The sequence below is a fragment of the Nelusetta ayraudi genome, unplaced genomic scaffold (genome assembly GCF_046127955.1).
Source record: "Nelusetta ayraudi isolate G7.1 ecotype Tasmania unplaced genomic scaffold, CSIRO-AGI_Nayr_v1 ptg000011l, whole genome shotgun sequence".
Lineage (NCBI taxonomy): Eukaryota > Metazoa > Chordata > Actinopteri > Tetraodontiformes > Monacanthidae > Nelusetta > Nelusetta ayraudi.
Window position 1 is genome coordinate 9,324,439 of NW_027466061.1, and position 21,124 is coordinate 9,345,562.

At 42.0% G+C, this 21,124-nt stretch overlaps 1 protein-coding gene across 5 annotated transcripts; it reads right to left on the reverse strand.

Moving 5' to 3' along the window:
- Positions 1-413: 413 nt before the first annotated feature.
- On the reverse strand, positions 414-20,373 carry xirp1 (xin actin binding repeat containing 1). Of its 5 annotated transcripts, none has more exons than XM_076020639.1 (8): positions 19,908-20,353; positions 19,234-19,378; positions 18,136-18,523; positions 17,500-17,578; positions 12,817-12,968; positions 12,622-12,663; positions 4,430-4,560; positions 414-4,260 (listed from the first exon to the last, which is right to left on the reverse strand). In XM_076020639.1, exons 2-8 carry the CDS (start codon positions 19,353-19,355, stop codon positions 861-863), a joined length of 4,314 nt encoding a protein of 1,437 aa, XP_075876754.1. In that variant the 5' UTR covers positions 19,356-19,378; positions 19,908-20,353; the 3' UTR covers positions 414-860. The 5 variants fall into 5 exon arrangements, with proteins under 5 accessions (XP_075876754.1, XP_075876749.1, XP_075876751.1 ...); XM_076020638.1 differs by lacking the exons at positions 414-4,260; positions 4,430-4,560 and adding exons at positions 6,969-7,106; positions 7,537-11,982 and having other exon boundaries at positions 19,908-20,373; XM_076020634.1 differs by lacking the exons at positions 414-4,260; positions 4,430-4,560 and adding an exon at positions 4,588-11,982 and having other exon boundaries at positions 19,908-20,352.
- Between the last annotated feature and the right edge of the window lie 751 nt (positions 20,374-21,124).

Below are 21,124 nucleotides of genomic sequence, written 5' to 3' on the forward strand. Positions count from 1 at the left end.
AACACAAGGCTCAATTTTAGACTTAGCATCTAAAAATAGATTACATTCGACTACACTAATCCCCTCCACTGTGTTGTTTTATTTTCCACAGAAAAGAGATAACTGATGGTGGTAAAGACATGTGTGAAGAAAGTCAATCAAGTAGATTGTAGCAGCACATGTTTTTCATTATTTTCTTGTAGCAACGTCTGTAGTTTTGGATTTTTCAGATTGACAAATCAGCGTTTTGGGCAGCGTGGGCTGTTACAACAGTTTCTTCGAATCATATCATCACAGCACTGGTTTCAGCTGTAAGACTTTATAGATTTAATTACCTCCTGGCGAACCGCTGGCTCTGCATTAAATGTGTATTCAGGTTACAAATGTTGTATAAATATTTACACTGACGTAAAAATAAATGTGAGCACACAGTCTTGTGTTATTATAAATCGTTTTAATTTATCAGGCCAAGAAACCTCCATAACTTTGTCAATCAAAAACCAAACTTTTCCAGTAAACAACATAAACAAATATGAAACGTAAAGTTATGAAAATAACTTTGTTCAAAACCTTTCCTACATTTCTTTCATTCTGCATTAGTAATTCTTTTTTTGGCTATTTGAAGATTATTTTAAGATAATTCTCAACTGTACTTGAAAAGCTGAAGAGTAATTCATGTTTCATTTATGTTATGAAATGCATTCAATTTCGTTCGGATATTTAAAAGCCCATTCATTGCTTGGCTACATTTTTAATAATAATAATCATGACTGCGAAATATTTGATCCACAAAATATAGTGATAATTTCATACATGATGTAAAGCAGATGTCATATTTAGAAGTGCGTGTAATCAAAAAAAAAAAGTCCAAGACAAATCTTTTAGCCAAGTAAATCATCCATCCAGCTGTTACTGCTGGCAGCATTTTCTGCTGCTTTCTCCGTGCTGCTGTTGTTGTCAGATACTGAGAGGCCATCCATGAACAAGTCCATGTCACTTGATTGGGACACGGGCAGCAACTGTGGTGCTGATCCAAAGAAGTCATCCGTAAATGGATCTGCCTGAACTGATGAAGATGCGCTTAAAGACATGTCTGGTCCAAACAGATCACTCAGTGAGTTAGAATTGCTTGGATCTGATGGCGCCAAAATGGAAACATCTTGACTACTAGAGAAAGCATCACAAAGGATGTCTTCTGTGAAGGCAAATGGTTGGTTAGAAGTGCTTGGATCTGTGGGTGCCAAGATGGAAACATCTTGACTACTAGAGAAGGCATCACCAAGAATGTCTTCCGTGAAGGCAGATGGTTGGTTTATGGGCTCTCCAGCTTCTCTGGACACATCAACATAAGGTGACTGAGTGAACAGAGCGTTATTTGAGCCGAAGATATCAAGGTCAAGCCCGTTCTGTTTTTCCTCTCCTGCCTGGTCGCTCGTACCAAAAGGGCTTGAGCTCTGAACCTCATCTTGGTTTGAATGCGCATTGAGCTCATCCATCATGCCAAGAGTAATTTCATTCTCAGGCCTGTCCTGTTTTTCCTCTCCTGTCTGGTCGCTTGTACCAAAAGGGCTTGAGCTTTGAACCTCATCTTGTTGTGAAGGCGCAGTGAGCACATCCATCATGCCAAGAGTGACTTCATTCTTAGATGCTTGAGGACTAAAAAGATCCAAAGCAACACCTGAAGAAGTCTCAGAAAAAGCAGTGCCACTCAAGGCAGAAGAAAACATATCCATGGTTGTCTCCTGAGATTCAAGCTGACCCAGGTTGTTGGAGGAATGGTCAAGAGGTTCATGGTTGGGATCAAAAAGTGCTTCGTTCAACAGCTCTGCCCCTTCCATGGCTGGAGCATCCAGAAGTTCACTTGGTTTTCCACCAAATTCGTCAACAAGTATTTGATTAGCCTCAGGGTCAACAAAAACTGATGTTTGACTGCCCTTAAGAGTATCATCATTCCACTGAATACTGAGACCATCCCGTCCACTCTGATCGACTGACTCCACAGGTTCCTGATCCACTACTGGCACCGTATTGGCCCCCTCAGGTATGCAGAGATCTGCTACCTCCGTGAATTGTAAGTTGGACTCATGGTCATTTTGTTGATGTTTATCTGTTTGTTGTATCATTGACTGGCAATCTTGTCTCTCACTTATTGGAGAACTGGGAGCAGTAGATGACTCAGATTTATCTGTGTCACTGTCAAGAGCTTTAGATTCAGCGTTTTTTTCCATGAGTTCTTGTTCCTGAGAGGGTTCCAGTGTCCATTCCACTGTTTGACCCTCAACCTCTTTGTCCTGAGGTGGTGACCTTTCAGTCGTTTGCTCTCTTGACTCTTGAGGTGGTACTTTAGACATCTCCACTATTTGCTGTACAGAATCTAGCTCCAGAGATGAAACTTTTGACTTTTCCACTGTTTGCTCATCAGCCTGTTGTTCCCAAGATGGTACATGAGGGTTTTTAAACATTTCTTCCTGAGCCGGTTGTTCCTGTGGTGCCTGAGACATTTCCATCAGTTGCTCACTTGTTTTACATTCCTGAGGCAATGCTTGAGATATTTCCACCGTTTTCTGCTCAGCACCTTGTTTGAGAGATGACACCTTTGATTGTTCCCCAATTTGCTGAGTAGCTTCTTGTTTCTGTGGTTGTATTTGTGACTGGTCTATTCTTTTCTTACCAGGCCCCTGTTCCTCCAGCAGCGCCTCTTTACTCTTGGCCTCCCCTGATTCATCTGTCTTACTCTCATCAGTTTCAGTTTGGTCATTTTTGTCATTTTGTTTTGCATTTTTTGTGGTGTCTTTCTCCGAAGAGTACAACAACCTCCCTAAGAGTCCACCCCCAGGTTTTTTGGGATCTGGTTTCTTAGCATCCTTTGGTTCAGTTTTGTTAGTTTTGTCATTTCCACCGGATGTGAACAGTTTTGACAAAGCACTTATTCCTGCTGATCGGGTTCCAACCTTGACATTAGTCTTTTCCTCTGGATTTGCAGAAGCCTTGACAGAATTAGTTTTAGTGGGAGGCCTCTTCTGGCTGCCACCATTTACTTGGGAATTGGTGGATTCAGCCTTTTTTAGCTGATTGCGGACAGAATTAGTGTTCTCCCCATTAGTTTTTGCTGCAAAACCATGCAAAGCAGTTGGGCTTTTTGTTTCAGCTGCTTTGACATGGTCTTTCTGAATAGTGTGCACTATTTCATATGGCTCCTGGTGATTCAAAACATTGTTGGCAGAATCACTGAAACTCTGAATACCATCTGCCTTCTCTGAACCTCTATTCAGATTCACTATATCAGTCTTCAGGATCCCTTTTCCACTCTCCACTTTACTCTCAGATTTTTTGAAAAGTGTGTTGGTTGTTTTCTCCTGAAGTTTTGTTTCAGGTATCTCTGCATGCAATTTGCTCTGCCTGAGCTCTTTGCCAACGTCGACAGACAGATGATTATTTTTGTCACTAACATCCCTTAAATCTCTTGGTCTAGAATTTTTGTTCTGTTCTTTCTGCTCTTCAGCTTTGCTTTCAGCAGTAAGTTTGGAAGACGGGCTATGCTTACCAGCATTAATGTCTCGAGCAAAATGAACAAACTTCTTAGCTTTACTTGTGTCATTGTCTATGTTGGTAGATGCTAAATTGATGGGCGATTTAGAGATCCGCACAACATTTTTCAGTTCTTTTTTATGATTTGTGACAGTAGTAGCACGCTCTATGGAGGGAAAAGGAGTGTCACTTCTGGGTTTTGGTCTGTCAGAGGAAAACTTTTCGGCTGTGAAGTTGGGACGGGCCGTTTTTGAATGGTTTGTGTCCTCTAACAGGAAGGAGTTTGCCAGTGCCTTCACTTTATCTTTTACCTCTCCACCGTGGTCGAGCTTTGATGCGTTGTTGTCAGGAACTCTTGGGCTGTTAGCAGGTACTCTCCTCATTTCACTGATGCTATTTTTCATATTTGTTTGCTGCACTGACTCAAACCCAGAGCTGTTCTTTTCTGGTGGCCAGCTCATTTTAAGTTTGCCCTTGGCCTCAGCACCACTGCTGGATTGCAGCTCTTTGGTGGGTGTCTTCTCAACAACCGTGGAGTAATCTTTGAAGCTGTTAGACAACTTTAAGCTGCCTTTTTTTACTTTGGGAGTGGATACGGCATCTATCTCATCTGTGCCTTTATTTTTGTGAAGCCACTGATCTTTACGTTGCTTGAGTCCAAATCCTTCATCATAATCTCCTTTTCTTTTAAATAGTTGTTGGTAGTGAGAAACACAGTAGAACTCTCCATTAAGAGATGAATAGTTGTGTATGCTGCAATTAATAAAAAATAAATTAGATATGTTTTTTGCGCTAGATCAGTCAATATGTACATTTTGATTTTTTTAAAACATAAAAATATCAATAGAAATCAAAATTATGTTTAGATTATTATTCTCAGTGGAAGATTTGATCAATTTTAATGTGCAGTAAAAACTCTCACCTGAGCTTCTTCTTACAGTGCTTACAGAAGAAACACTTGTTGTGCAGGATAAGTTTATTGGCCACCATTTTTTCCATTGGGTAGACGGGTGTCAAGCAGGCGGAGCACATTTCACTGGCAGGCAACTGGAACTATGGTGGTACAATAGATTCAGTTTTAGGGAACTTAAATTCTGTGTTAAACATTTGATAGAAATCTGAAGAAAGTGTCAGTCAAGTATAACAAAGCTCATTTAGCACTTGATCAACCATTTTCATGTAAGATTTAATCAAAATTATATGAATATTTCTAATATATGTATATAATTATGTTACTATAGTTTACAATTAGTTTCAATGATAGGTTAGTGAGTGCTAATAATTTACGTAATGTTACGTAAGTGTGCTTTTGTGCCTTACGCTTTCAGACATTATACACATCAAGCTCCAGAGTTGTGAAAAATAATGAAGAAGCAGTCAAAAAAAGGCAAAAATGTCAGTAATATGTTTTAAATCTATTGTTTATTTAACATTTTACACAGTGAAAGAAGCTTAAAATAAGGACCAACATTTTATCATTTTAAAATAGTATAAAATCTACAAGACATGTCCTATTTAGTAAAAGTCATAATTTTCATAATTTCACAAGATTATTTCATAACACATAATAATATACAAAAGTTAAGCATGAAGCACATTGTGTTTATTTCAGTGCTATTCCTTTGGTTGACTAAACGTTACAAACACTGTCCCCTCGTCCTTGGCATTGTTGGGCACCTTGTCCTCAAATGACTGACCAGATCTTTGGAATAACGGAGAAGTGACAACTCCATATCTCGTTGGCTTCCCATCCACTTCAAACAGGGCAGAGGATTTGCTGTCTGCCTGTTTGGTGAAGAATGTTGATGTCACCGATGAGACAAACACATTGCCAAAGCCATCAGTTTCCTCATATGTTTCACTAACAGTCTTGGTACCAATAATCCCCTCAGGTTGCTCTGGACGAGTTTTCACCTCAAGTACACTGACATTACGTTGTGCAGGACTGTTTTCAGTATTTGGACACACAGCAGCAGGAACAGTCTGATCAGTGTCTGCATTTGGTTTGAAGGTTGACATGGATGGCTTTGGCTGGTCAACAGGCTTTCGGGCAGCTGAGTGGATGGATATAAATGAAGGGGAAGACTGCGATGACTGTCGAATTAGTGGCTTAGTGTGCACATGTCTGAGAGGCTCATCTCTTGAAGGGCTTGAATTTGAAACAGCTCCAGATGATTCTTTGATTTGATCTGGTTTGGTCTTGCTTGACCCAATGCTTATTTTTCTGATGTTGCTGGATGTTTGAGAGTTTTGTTCAGACTTCAGTGACTCATCAAACAGTCCTGACAATCCTGCAATGTCAGCCTCGGATTTCAGATTGGAGACAGAGCACAGAGCCTTTCTGATGGCCTCCTCAATATCAAGCAGTTTTGCTAAAGTTTGTTCCTTCAGATTCAGTATTTCCTTGCTTGCCTTCTCTAAATCTTCAAATGCAGTCTCAACCGATGAAATGCTTTCCATGTCATCGTCCTGTATCTCTATTTCCACTTTCTTTTCCTCCATTTTACTTTGCTTTACGTTTCTACTTGGTGTAACCATCCAGACAGGAACATTATCGTATAATGTCGTCAAGGAAGTAACGTCCGTGCTGCTGCTTTCTCCCTCGAACTCCTGCACTTGAGAGAGGATTCCTTTAAGTTCCTCCCGTTTTCTCATATTTTCAAAGATTTCCATCGCCGCTTTCACATTACCTCTCATAATCTCCTCCTTGGTGACAGAGAGTCTTTGCCGTCTTTCGTCATCTGTCTCTTTTACTTTCTTTTCTCTTAAGACAACTTTGTCCTCTTGTTTGATGAGAGTTTTTCCACTGTCACTTTGCAGCGTGTGACATTTTAATGCTCCCTGTATGTTTTCAGTATTCTCTTGTTCCTGGGGATATGATACACGCTGCTGACCTTTTGCTTTGTGGTTTTGTTTATGGATATCATCGTCATTTTCATCTATTACTCTAACCCCTTTGGACCACAGAGGGGTTCTTTTTTCTGGCCTCTTGATTTCCTCTCCCTGCATGCTTGTGTCTATTTGGAGTTGACTGTCATCTGTGTAAGTCATCTTGCACATTCGTATCTCCTCAGCTGCATTGATTTTCTGTATTACATTTTTTTCAATTTTTACCCCATTACTCTTTGACATTGTCGTATGGTGGTCTGACTGCCCATTAAGTGGTTCTGCTTTCTGTTCTCTTTTTGGAGCCATTGAGTTAGTTGGCAGAAGTTCAATTGGTTGACTATGGTCTTGTACTTGCATTTCATACAGGGTCACTTTGCTCATTTTACCATGTGTTGTTGTTTCTGGTGTTTTGCCAGTAGATGTCGTTGGTTTGCTTTGTGGTGGAGAAGTTTCCTCATTTTTAAGATTTTCTTTGAGTGGGTAAGGGGCCTCGAGAGCAGAACTTGGCAAGGCATTTGGGTCCTCTACAATCACAGATTTTGTCCACATTGGTTTTGGGGATAACTCTGGCTTCTGGGGTTTGTCACTTGCCTTTTGAGGGAGTAAAGGTGCAGTGTAGCTGTCAAAGGCAGATGATATTGAGTTTCCATTTTCTACTGGCTTTGGTGTTGAATTCTTTGTTGTGACAGCTGGCTGTCCCTCACAGGTTACTGAAATTGAAGGAGACAACGTATCAGAAGGAGGTATAGACACCACAACACCCTGCTTGTGAACAGTCTTGCTCCTCTCTGAACAAGTCTTCGCTGAATTCCTGTATATCATTGCAGCTTTATAGTCTCCCTTGGATACATTCACACTAGACTTCTCGAGAGATCGCAGTGCCAGCTGAACATTCCCTCTAACAATATCTTCCTTATCTAGAAGCTTCTGCTCTGCTGCTGCACTCTGCAGAGACCTGATCGCTGCTTTCACATCTCCTCTAATAACTTCTTCTCCTTCATCCTCTGTCATCTCACCGTTACACTCACAATTTACAAAAGGTAACAGTGATGCTGGTGTACAGGTACCAGCTACATTTGCACTTTGGTGAAAACCCTCAAAGCAAGCATTCCTCTCCTGATTGTTCTCTGCAACACTGACCTTTGGAAAAGTCTTGATTCGCTGACTTCTCAGGGAAGGTGAGCATGATGGTGGTGTCAACTCTGAGATGTCCTCTTCTTGTGCAACATTCAGGTTGTATATTTTTCCGGGAATAATGACTTCACGCTCCACACTCATGCTCTGCTGCTTCGCCATCTCCAGGGATCTTTTGGCAGCTTTCACATCTCCGGATATGATGACTTCTTTTTGAGTCTGGCTTGCTTCTGTATCAGGATCCTGAGCAGACAAATTCATGTCGTAGATTGTTCCAGGTTTAATGATTTCCCGCTCAACACTCTTGCTCTGTTGCTTTGCACGTTCTAGTGACTGCAAGGTTGCCTTGATGTCACCCGCAACAATGTCCTCTCTTGCTACTGTGGCAGGTGGCTGCACTGCAAGTTGCTGCTTTGCAGACGAGATGTCTCCGGGAATTATTTCTTCTCTTGTAACACCGCTATCAACACTGAGCGAGCACTCAGACGAAAAGAGTTTCTTTGTTTTCTTGACATCTCCTGGCAAAACATCAGAAATGGTTCGCTCCACCTGCTGTTTTTGCTGGCAGAGACTCCGCTTTGCTTCCTTAACATCCCCATAAACTATATCAATATTGTCCCCAGCCATGGAGTAATCTACTTCGTCTCCTGATGAAGCATGGAGACTTTTCAGATCTCCTTTTTCAATGCAGCTTTTGTATAGATTCACATTTCCCTTCTCATTTTGATCCACAACGCAGGATGCTGCAGCCTTCTGAGCATTGGCAGTTGCCAAGAGATTTCCAATGGTAGACTTTACGTCACCCCTCTCTCGAACTTGACCTTCAATTTTCAATTCAGTGCTGCACAAGAGTGAATAAACTGACATGTCAGCTTGTCCACCAGCAGTCTCCTGAATTATTATTCCTTTTTTCAAATTCTTGTCCTGGGCAAGCAAATCATCAATCGTTTTGGCAATCTTTTGAATTGTTTGATCTCTCTCCAAGTCAATAGTTGTATCTGACTTGTAGACTGGCAGCTCTAGAATAGTGGTTTCTACTTCACCCTTTTCCAACTCCTTCAGAAGATGAATGTGAGGCTTTAGAGTTGGTTTGACTAAGAGTTCCAACATGATGTTCCTGATGTTTCCCCCAACAACCTCTTCTTTCTGGATTTGCACACCTGTGTTGCTCTCCAGCAAGTACTTTGCCATGTTAACATTTCTGCTCTCATTTGCCTCTATTATGATGCCGCTTGAGTAAACAAAAGCCATTTCATACAAATAGAAAAGGGTGTCAGCCGCACTGCTGGCAGTGATTTTATCCAATGGAGTTGTCTCAAACAGCCATGTTGTGCACTTAACATCAACTTTTGGTATCTCCTCTTCAGTACCTTGCACTGAGGCGTCTTCACACTCCTTGATTTTGTCCAGAGGCTGCGATTCGAACAACCAAGTGCAGCGTTTAACATCACCCTTCTGGCTGTCTTCTCTGTGAACTGTCTTAACAGGACCTTGTTCCTGTGGCTCCCCTTTGAGACTGTCAATAGCTTGATTTTCAAAGAGCCACGTTGAGGTCCTGACATCGGCATGCTGAACATCAGTGACACTGACCATCCGTACAAACTTGTTGCTCGCCTGCTCAGATTCAAATATCTGCCTATTGAACTGCACGTTAGTGCTTCCGAAGTCTTCTGTGACCTTGACAGAGGGCTCGTCTTGGCTGGTGAATGAATCCAAGGGCTGCGTCTCAAACTTCCACCTGGCTGATTGGACATCTCCTGTCTTTACATCTTCTTGGGTGACGGCTCGTATCACATAAACCTCATCCTCTGCCTTGATTGCATCCAGGGGTTTCGTCTCAAACATCCACCTTGCTCCTCTCACATCACCACTCATTACTTCTTCTTTTTTCACAGTTGTGACTTCATGGAACTGGCCTTCTTTGTCTCTGATGGCATACATTGGCAAAGATTCAAACATCGTGGTGCTGGACTTTACATCCACATTGCTAATGAGCTGTTTTGCAGAGGCAGACGTCTGCTGGAGGGGTTCAGCATTCACTCTATCTAACGAGGATGTCTCAAATATGAACTTCTTTTTCTGCAAATCACCACTCTGCATGACACAGACTTCCTGAATGTTAATGTCTTTGTTTTCTGTATTGATTTGGTTAGTCGGACAGTTGTCAAACATCCAAGTAAATGTCTGCACTGAACCTTTTTCAATGTGTTCATCTCTGTCGGGTTGCTTGTATGTTGTTGGCACTATTTCTAATCCAATTTCATCAAGGGACTGGGACTCAAACAGCTCTTTGACTCGTGACACATCTCCAGACTGAAAGTTAACTTGGCTGACGCACCTCACTTCAGAGTTTTGGTCCTTTCTTATCTTGTCAAGGTGTTCCGTTTCAAAAACGTGTTTGACAGTTTGAACACCAACTTCTGATTTGACAGAATCCTGTATGGTGCTGGACAGCTTTAGATTATACTCTACACCATCTTTAATGCTGTCAAGGGGCTGGGATTCAAAAAGCCAGGTAATGGACTTGACGTCAGCATCGCCAGGTGTGGTCTTATCATTGACCTTATTTGTTTTGTCATACAAGATGTCCATTGGCTGTGTCTCAAATAGCCATTTACAGGTCTTGACATCACCTTTACAAAACTCTTCTTCTTCTTTTGAGGCATTCTGCTGTGTCTGGTTGAAGTTGGAATGGATTCTATCTGTTGTCTGGGTTTCAAAAAGCCATTTTGCCATCTTGACATCACCCATTTGATCCTCCTGTCTGGTGATACCTTTGATGACTTCAACATTTTCCTTTCCCTCTGTAAGCTCATCTAAAGGTTTTGTCTCAAACATCCACTTATAGTTTTGGACCTTTCCTGAGATGAGCTCCTCTCTACTGACAGTTGTGACTTTGTGGAGGTTTCCGGAGCTGTCTTTTATCGCATATAATGGAGTTTTTTCAAATACTGCCATATTATCTTTTACATTTCCAGCGTCAATGTTCTCTTCCCTCTCTATAATTTCCTCACCAGAGTGAACAATTTTGCTCAGAGGGATTGTTTCAAAGAGGTGTTTGAATCCCTTGACATCACCCCTTTCAATTTCTTGCTGCTTCATCAAAGGATTCTTTTCAATGTTGCCACTCTCAAAGATTTGCTTCTTGCCTTTTACCTCTCCTTGTTCATTGGCCGCAAGGGTGATTTTTTGCAGTCGGCCGACTTCATGGCTGTCGCTTAACATCTCCATGGGTTGAGTCTCAAAAAGCCACAATGATGTCTTCACATCTCCCCCAATGATGTCCTCCTTACCTAATGGCTCCTGTGAGGATTCGCCCTTCAGTGCTGCCAAGGGTTGCGTCTCAAAGAGCTTCCGCTTGTTGACAACATCAGCTTCCCCCCCACACTCTATCCCAGTTCCTTCAAACTTGTCCATCCCTACAACTTCTTGTATTGTGTCAAAAGACTGAGTTTCAAACATCCACCGCTTTTGGTCGACTCCTCCTTGGTGACATTCTTCAAGAGAGATGCCGCGGATTATTTTCACTTCATCACTGTCCTTATTGATCAGGTCCAGAGGCTGCGTTTCAAAAAGCCAGCGGGCAGTGCTGATGTTGCCACTGTTGATCTCCTCCCGGCAGATGGATTTGACCTTGTGGATGTTGCCACTGTTGTCCCTGATGGCACAGCAAGGATCTGCCTGGAAGAGTTTCACAGTCTTCTGGATGTCTCCTTTCTGCTCCTGCAGCTCAGACTTTAGTTTGAGGAAGCTCTGGTCTTCTATGGAGTTGCAGCGTCCTAAATCACTCTGTGGTTTGGACTCAAAGAGCTGCCGAGTGCTTTGCACGTCCCCCTGCTGGATGGGTTCTTTTAGCACCGCTTCAACTAGCTCCCCCTCTTCGCTTTTCAGTTTATTTAATGCATCTAAGGGCTGCGTCTCAAACAGCCACATTGATGTTCGAACATCTCCTCTGACCGACGTCTGCCTTGCAGCAAGATTTTGCTGGTTGCTGTCGATATGCTCAAACACATACGACGTGCCTCTGACATCTCCACCTTTCGGCTCCTCCTCATACAGCAGCTTCCTGGTGGCATGGGAATCCCCAATATTATCCAGGTTCCAGTTCTCAAAAATCCACTTCATGGATTGCACTTCCCCCTGATAGGCTGCCTCAGTTGCCCGGGCATCACCTCCCTGCACTGCCTTGATGATGTCATCATCGACAACATCATCGAGACCTGCTCGTAGGTCCGGATGGATGTGTTTGAAGAGCCTCTTCAGCTCACTCTTTTGACGTTGCTGGTAGAACTCAGTCAAGGTTTCCTTGGGTGGAGGGATGGGGGGGCTACTTGATTCTGGCCCGTCATAGTCGAGAGGTCGAGGGGGGACAGGTGGAGGTGGTGGGGGAGGCAACTCCTCTTCGTCATATGGTGGTTGTGACACTGTGACTTTCCTGGCTGCTTCAGCCATCTTTGAACAAGAGACAAGCGGGAGTCATACCATCAGCTTTGAGTTCTCACAGATTGTATTAGTTGTGTCACATGCAAGTATTACATTTGACGTGCATTTTGGCGAGTGAAGCCATACTTTACCTTTTCATGTCTTGTTGCGTTTCACAGCAAATCATCTTCCGTCACACCAGGGGTTAACAAAACACTTCAAAGCTGTTAGTGATCGAACACTATACACACTTTCTCTTTTTCTTTTTCTTTTTTTTAAATAAGTATCAAATTATTTGGGGCAAATTTGGGTACTTTTGGTATTTATTTCTTTAAATTGCTTTGACACATATGTCACATCTGATTCAAAGCTTGTTCATATAACAGATAATATATTATTTGATAAGAATGATGTAGATAATTTATCATGGAAATTACCATAACTGGATATAATAATAAATACATAATTATTATTATTTTTTTATTATTCTGTCATGATAAGCAGGTAACACCTTTATGTAATATATTGTACAATAATTTAAGTCCAGAAAAAAGTTTCTTTTGAATGTAAATGATGTAGGTTTACATGTTGTATGTTACTACACAGCGTCAGTTACACAGCACACAACACAGTTAAGCAGAGGAATTTCAGAAATAGTTGCCATGTTACCTTCCTGCTCTTGGCCTTTGTTTTTGGAGTCTCAAAAAATTCCTGTAGAACACAACAGAGAAAAGAGGGGAAAACAAAGTGTCATTCACATTGGTTTGGCTGATGCCTGAGTCATAGGGGCCTCGGGGGTCATGCCATGCTGACGTCCTCGACCTCGGTGTGTGGGGAGGAATGAGAGACATTTCAGGAACTCACAGGCAGTGCTGGGCCTCCTGTGGAGTCGATTGCTGCAGCTCTTGAGAGATAGAGGGCTGATCTGTCTCTCACTGAGGTTGAAGTAGAGATACTGTCTGTGGTAGGTCTGGTTGCGACGTCCCGCTTTGGTACCAGAGTGTTGTACTTATCATCTGCAATTAAACGAGTATCATGGTGAAATCAACTGATGTGTTTGTGCTCCGGAGAACAATAACGACGTTTGCATGGTAAGATCATAGATGCATTTTTCTTTTACTTTGCATAGCACATAGTCATCAAGATCTTAAATCCATTATGGAATACCCCCACTGAAAGCTTTTTTTTTTTCCATTTGATGTTAGGATTGTGTTGGATTTTAAAAAGTCAAAATCAGGAAACAGCAGTTTAAATCTGCCATAAAAAGGCCCATAAAAAGATTAAGAAGAAATAGAGAAGAGACTTGAAAACAAAGAACAGTGAGTGAGACCTTAAACTGCAGCAGCATGACTAAATTGGCTAAGCTAAAGGCTTTGTTTGTCTATTTTTTTTTAAATATATCTATGTGATTAATTACTATGTGGACATAAGTAGATCAAGAAGTGTGAAAATAGAAAACGTGAAGGTATGTGTTCTTGACTCCTCCAGATTTTTTTCATGGCAGCAACACGTTCACTGATAGTGCCGTGCATGTATTTATAGTTGGAAACTTTGTTATCAGCTTTTTCGACCTATGGAATCTGGCACTCTGATGCCAGCAGACACACAGTGAACAGGATGATTTACTGCGCAAACAGGACAAACACAGCAGCGGTGGGGTTTGTTTGATCCCTGTGTCACTGACCAAACAACCAGGGCCACGCAACAGCACCCGCTGCCACTACAGGAACCTCAGCAGACTTCCGGCAAATTCCTCTGTCTGACTGAGACGCCTAAGAACAAGAGCACAGGCTAGATGGTGGTGTGGGGGAGCAACAACTGCACGCTCAGCTGGGGGTGACACAGATTGTTTGCACATTGTTTGTGTGAGTTGTCTGCCGTCAAACCGTCGACACCTGACAAAAGGAATGCGAGCGCCTGCCCCCATGAGGAATATGAGAATGATGGACGCACTTGGTGTCATCTGTCACACCTCAGACTGAATTAACCTGCAATTCAATCTTTTGGCCTATAAATGTGGAGGTATCCATCCATCTATCTAGCTATCTTTCTATCTATCTACACTATCTATTTGCTCAGTTTCAAGTGAACTGCTGTAGAGCTGCAGCGTGGACAACATGCTGAGAGGTTCACGGCCCGATGTGCCACCATCCAGCTGTAAATAATCAGTGCACGGCCTCTTTTCACTCACTAAGCCCTGGCAGCACAAAGGGATGGACTCGCCCGCCAGCGCCTCTCACGAGCCCGGACTTAAAGCATTTTCATAGATGGGTGAGCAGAGAGAATGAGGCAGCGCAGTGCCATGTGTGTCCCCACAAAACAAAGCGAGAGATAGAGGGAGAGAGAGAGAAAGAGAGAGAGAGAGATCCACTTCCTCACTGACAAATCACTCATAAATACAGTTGATGTGCGGAATGTGGTTTGTTATTGATGGAAAAAAGGTATTAAAAGATGAGCTCTCTCTCCATGCAACAGCTCTTAGGATGTATGTATATGTATACATATATATGTATATATATATATATATATATATATATACATATATATATATATATATATATATATATATATACATATATATATATATATATATATATATATATACATATATATATATATATACATACATACATATATTATTTTTTTTATATATATATATATACATATATATGTATATATATATATGTATGTATATATATATGTATATATATATATATATACATATATATATGTATATATATATATATATATATACATATATATATATATGTATATATATGTATATATATATATATGTATATATATATATATATATATATATATATATATATATATATGTATATATATATATATATATACATATATATATATGTATATATATATATATATATATATATATGTATATATATATATATATATATATATATAAATACATATATATATAAATATATATGAACAAGCGATAAATTACTGCTTTTTCTTTTTTCCTTTTTTTTGGGCAGTTCTCAGGTCCAAAATATCAGTTTGAATGGAAATGACATTCTGTATCAGATAGACAGACATATGTCTTTAAACCTTTGGCAAGACAGATCAATCGTTTGATATTTGATTGGCACCTTCAACACCTCATGTGCTTTCGGGTGGACCTGTCCCTTTACCCTGGTTTTTGTTTTTTCCCAGTCTCAGTTGTGCTGACGTCTCTTTGATCCGGACTCGTTCTTTGGGAATGAAGAGGAGCTATTAGGGGCGCAGTAATGTGGGAGGGTTCCGGGCGGCTGGCAGCTGTACAAATGGTGCTGAAATGCGGTTGGTATTTGTGCTTTGCCGCCGCCACCTTCACCGCGACCAGCTGTTGGGCCGTCGCATTCACATTCACAGACTGTAACAAAAAACGGGATGCCAAAACTCTCCCTCACACAAGAGGCCCGGCGACCTGCCGTACCAGCCAGTAAACGCTCTATTAAATTGTCCCGGTTGTGCAAACAACCTGCCAATCACTTTATCCTCCATCATCATCGTCACCATCATCATCTTTGACTGACGGAAAAAGGGAGAGATTAAGACAAGGGTGTTCCTGACCTTGCATTCCTGGCATCCCTCAGGATAAGTGGTTGGAAATTGATAGCCACTTAAGACTTAATGAAGAAGCCGTCAGCCGAGGCAAAACAATTTGTGACCTTCACTCGTTTTGGAGTGATGAGAAAACAAGGGCTGAATGGAAAGCGTCCAGTTTATCGCTGTAGTTAAGCTGCCTTTTAAGGTCAGTGTCTTGAATCAAATGTCTCATCTGCTTCACAAAGAATAAAATTAGTTTTACAGAGGCGTCTGAAGTAATGCTGAGGAAGAATCAATTCCTGATCCCACCCTGTGCTCGTTCTATGGATCTTTTCCAATTGGAACTGTACCCGCCTGTACCGAGGCAGTCATTAACAAACATCCCAACCAGTTTTTAGTGGATTTCATCAGCGTTTCTACTCACAAAAGTTTAGTCCACTGGCGTCTTGTGTCTCTGGCTCCCTCCCTCTATCTCCGGGCTGTGATGCACACTAGAGCTCTCTTCTGGCTGCACTCCCCTCGGCCTCTCAGTTCCCTGCTGCTGCTGCTGCTGGTGCTGCTGCTGCTGCTGCTGCTGCTGCTGCTGCCGCCACTGAACTCTCTCTGCTCATGTGGCCTCAGCGACAGCTGATTTTTATCAGAGGCCCGCTGGCCCAGTGGAGACTATTTTTGGGAGGGTGGGCTGGCCGGTGACTGCTGCCACTACTCAGCTGAGTGGATCACCTCTGTTAGTCACCACTGGGGCAGCCCTGCGCCTCCCATTCCTATGGATACATTGTCAGCCGCTATAAAGGGCGCTGGGTAGGACCTGCTCTATGTGTGTCAGTGTCCATTTTAGAGAGATTTTTAATTTTTAAAAAGAAAAATAACAACAAAAAAATCCTTTCCATGGCTTTATTTTGGCTAAGTAGCATACTGATAAGGCTGCTATTGACACTGCTGGAAGTCAGAGGGGTTTCAGGCATACGTTCAACCAATTATTTGAACTTTAAATTCCTTCTTTAACTGACAAATTCAGTCAAGGGTTACTACCGTTAAAGGCTGGACCTTCAGACAGAATCTTGTCCTGCCTGTCAGTGGCAGTCGGTGACTCTCGCTGACAGGGGTACCACCTTTACCTGTTTTCTTTGCTCCACTTTTTATTATCACTTTTTAGATGAAACAGTTCTAGAAAACCCCCTAGTGTGATGTCATAACGGGGCAATGATACCTTACTCATACCTCTACCAGGTCAACAACAACACCCCCCAGCCAATCAGGCGTTGGTTGAGGCTTGAGCTTGAGCAGCAGCTTTTTTTGCAGCAGGCTGCTGACACAGTGCTATAGATGCCATTTTCTGGAGATTTGGCGCTTTATGAATAATTATTTGTTTGTTCATGTTGGCATTCGCTGGGTTCTTTTTTTAAAATTTTTATCCTGAGCAGCAACGGCACTTTTATGAATTTCTGCCGGCGTCTCACTCTAAATAAACAGCGTCATGTATAACAGCATGTGTAATGAATGGTGTCAGAGTTGAACAGTATCATCTTAAGGACACAGCAGGGGAGAGCTCAGGAGGCCAAGGCCTGTGTCACGCTATGAGTCTTTGCTGACCACCTCACTCATATCTTGAGCGTGTGTGTCACACTCACAGTTATGCATGTGTGCCAACACTTCCGTGTCTTTATTTAGCCCTTCCCCCGTCAGCATCCAGGGCCGAAGGACAAAAGCTGGCCCACGCACCCCGGGATGTTTGTGGCAACGCTTTAAATCTCAGAGACCAGAACCCTGACCCTCACGTTGTGTCCGGGCCTGGATAATAAGTGAAGGAGCTCATCATTCCAAGAAACACAAGCAGTCAATGAACTCCAGAGGTCAGTGACTGTTTGTTATGAGGAATGATGATGCTGCTGCTGCGATGACAAAATGCAGCAGTGATCTCATGTCACCCTGACACTGGTTGCGTCTGCTCTCAATGACTGAAGTAAATCAAAATTCAGCACCATTGCTCACCAGATGAGTATTTGGATCCTGCCTGGAAAGACTCTGGCAGCCTGTTAGCAGCTCTTCCTCTGTCTGCCCGTGTGGTTCTCTGTGAGGGAAATAACAAATAAATACAAAAAGGCTCAAATAAATGAAATAAACAGAAGGAAAACTTGCTGAAATGTAACTTTCTAAAAAAATAATTTTTCTCATAAAAATGCCAGAACAAAAACTGGTAGCAGTGTGGCTGTGGTTCTACTTAAGATTTTAAAAACTCGTACAGATGCTGAAATCAAATTTAACGAACACACTTTTTTTTTTTAATCAGCAATGTGACAAAAATGCCCATGTCAGCCAGTCAAGCATGTGTTTACGACTGTAGGTGCAGGTATTGCACCTGTGGACATAATGCACTTTTCACCAAAGAGCTTTAAGCTGAATCGCTGGACTTCATTCTCAACAAACCGCTGTGCTTCCCAACACCTGAACAGGTGTTTGATTTTGTCATGATGTTAATATTCAGCGTGAAGGAGCTTCCCTTTCCGAAGGGGCCATTTGGTTTAAAAGCAGAGAAACTTAACGAGTGACTCATAAAGTTTACAAACGCGGCGGGTGTGACACACCGAATCAAAATATGTCTTGATGAACGGTGCCAAGGAACCTCACCTGATTGGTCATGTCCCTCAGGAGATTGTTGTGACCTCTCCAGTCCTCAAGAGGGCGCTCTCTATCTCTTTTGCCGTCTGGAGCGTCTGCTGAGTTTAGTGTGGGGCTGGTGCAGGTGCTGCTGGGCCCTGGCCCCTGGGCAGACTTGGACTCAAACAGGGCACACAGAGCTTTGGTGCCAGAAGATCCACGCTGAGGGTGGAAGTCCATGGAGCGACTCCGGTACAGGCTGGGGTTCCGCCCGGAGCCCCACAGCGGAACATTCTCCCTGTCCTCCCTGCTCTTACTGGTCTCCCTGGTCTGCCAGGTCTTCCTGTCTTCTCTGATCTCAATGGTCTTCCTCGGCTCCACTCTCTCAAGGTCTTTCAGATCTGTGCAGCTTTGGTAACTGTTATAGCACATATTTTGAAAAATAATGTAAGGAAACAATCAACAGACATAAACAATATATTATTTTTTATATATTTCCCACTATTATTATTATTATTATTATTATTATTATTAATAATAATAATAATAATAATAATAATATTAATATTAATATTAATATTAATATTATTATCATTATTATTATCAGTAGTAGTGGTAGTAGTAACAGTAGTGTTACAGTACAATCATCATCTTCATCAGTCATGAAGGTCTGGCACAAACTATGGCCTGGGGGCCATGTAAAGCTTTCTAATCCAGCCCGCTGAATTTAAAGAAATGATATTAAAAGTAATTGAGTCATAAAATATCTGTATTTCATCAATGTTTTAAGAGTCATTTCAGTAAAGAGCTAAATACTGTCGGGCTTCAAAGACAGATATTTTGTTGTAATGCTTTTTTTTTTCATTTACAATAGACACATAAAGCATATGTTTTCTTCAGATCGAATGATACATTTTTCTCTCCTATATAGTGGGTCACCTAAACACTCCATCCATCTGCTCCTGGTCCAGCCCCTCTGTCAAATTTTAGAACCCATTGTGGCCCACCAGTCAAAAAGTTTGTCCACGCCTGGTCTAGCAGGTTGCAGCTGGCAGTATATATGGTTTTCACTGTGTCTATGGATGTTGGTGCACATAAGAACATATGTAGATATCGTGCAGGACTTACTGTCGCACCATCTCGAACACCGACTTCCTTTCCCAGCGGCTGAGACCAGGCCCCCATTGCCTCTCCTGAGCTCCAGAGAGGCTCTTCAGTGACTGAGTCCTCCTCAAGCTTAAAGACTCCATGTCAGTGGTCCTTCAAACAGCAACTACAGGAGAGAGCACATGGTCTTGCTGTCTTTTGTGTTTGTGCCTTCAGGAGGTATAATTATGACAGCAGACTTTTAAATGAGATAGGCATCAGGTTGTCGGTGGGGGGGGGGGGGGGTTTCTTGTTTTTCGCCCTCAAATCTCTAATTAGATTAAAGCGCACAGCTGAGGTTTGACTTCATGTGAGTTATTGTGTAACAGTGTCACACTGACAGTCATATGACTCTGTTAATGTTTCTCCCCTCTGTTTCCAACAGCAAACCCTCATTTGTGCCACAGTAGGAATTGGTCCTCCTGGATTAACAAAATACTGACTATTGAGAATAAAAGAAACGCTCAATCCTCAATAGGTCATAGGTTCTTGATATGGAATACAGAAATGTTTGGCAGAAATGACTGTACAAAATAATGCGCAGAACAGACTCTGGTCACAAACTGCAAATCTGACTTTAAACATTAACATTAAAACTGCTCAAAAGATAAGGCTGCTACCCTGAAAAACAACAGAATAACAAAATAAACTCTTACCTGTAAAGAAGACGCAGAAGTTACCTGTGCATCACTGTCCGTGAGGCTGGCAGGTGCTATGAGAGCATCTCTCACAAGACACAACAATTTCCAGTGGGCAAAGTCCTAAAGCACCTTGTGATTCCAGGTGCCGGATATGACATCTGCTGCCGTCAAGATCATCAGCATAAAACTTTTCGGCCAGCCCAGCAATTAAAACTTGTGAGCTGCTTTGCAAATTTAAAGGCCAAGAGTGTTGAAACTATGATTGATTCCAAACAAAAGGCTGTGAGCCCCGGCTGAAGACCTGTGAGCACTGACACAGCTGCTCCAGTCAGATGTCACCGCTGACATTCTCTGCGTTGAGGTTCAGTCAGCGTGCCTCATTCTGGCGTGTCAGTTCTTCAGATATTCATCTCCAGCTGCTTATCGCAGACACTTCCTGACTGTTCACTCGTTCACCTCGCACACTGCACCTAATCACCGGTGAAACAGAACATCTCCCGTCAGAGTCCAGTGCAGGTCGTCTGCAGGAGGAGCTGACACAGCACGACAATGTGTGTTGCTGCCGTTTCCTGTTGCACACATCGACACAACTGCCGGAGCTCAAAGGGTGGCGTTACAACTCCGTTGTCATCAGGTTGCGCTGGAAATGACACCAGTAAATGTACGATAATTCCACCTGTGAGAGTGTTTTTCTCTGACAGGTGCATCATAATTACAAATAATTAACTCTCACTACGGCTTAATGGTGTGTGCGATTGTTTAGTGGTGTGTAATTATCCTTTGTATGAGGCCAATGTAGGAAAATTTATGTGCATGGTCAGCTGTTCCACCACCAGGAAGTAAAAAATTCAGAGTTTACATTTTAGTTATTTAAAAGTAGAAATGAACCTGCAAATTATACATACATACATACATACATACATACATACATACATACATATACTGTATATATGTGAGAGTTACTTGGTTAAAAATTTGCTTTGATGCGTTACACAAAAGTATTTAACTTGTGGCCTCGTCTCAGATATTTTTTTCTTAGGGGTTGGTAAAGAAAAGTGCTAGCACATCTTTTTAAATGGTGTCATTTGTTTTGGTGTGATTTTGTGTAATGCTAGGAAAGAAATGCAGTGTGACGTAAAATCGAATTGTTTCCTTCCTTCCTTCCATCCGTCCTTCCTTCCTTCCTTCCTTCCTTCCTTCCTTCCTTGATTCCTTCCTTCCTTTCTTCCTTC

Bases quoted from the DNA above. Each gene is read 5' to 3' on its own strand.
- xirp1 (XM_076020634.1), bottom strand. From the start codon at position 19,355: ATGGAGTCTTTAAGCTTGAGGAGGACTCAGTCACTGAAGAGCCTCTCT. The intron at 17,579-18,135 runs GTGAGGTTCCTT...TTTCCCTCACAG, and splicing joins TGAGGGACATGACCAATCAG to AGAACCACACGGGCAGACAG. The intron at 11,983-12,621 runs GTAACATGGCAA...TCTTGTTCAAAG, and splicing joins CAAAGGCCAAGAGCAGGAAG to ATGGCTGAAGCAGCCAGGAA.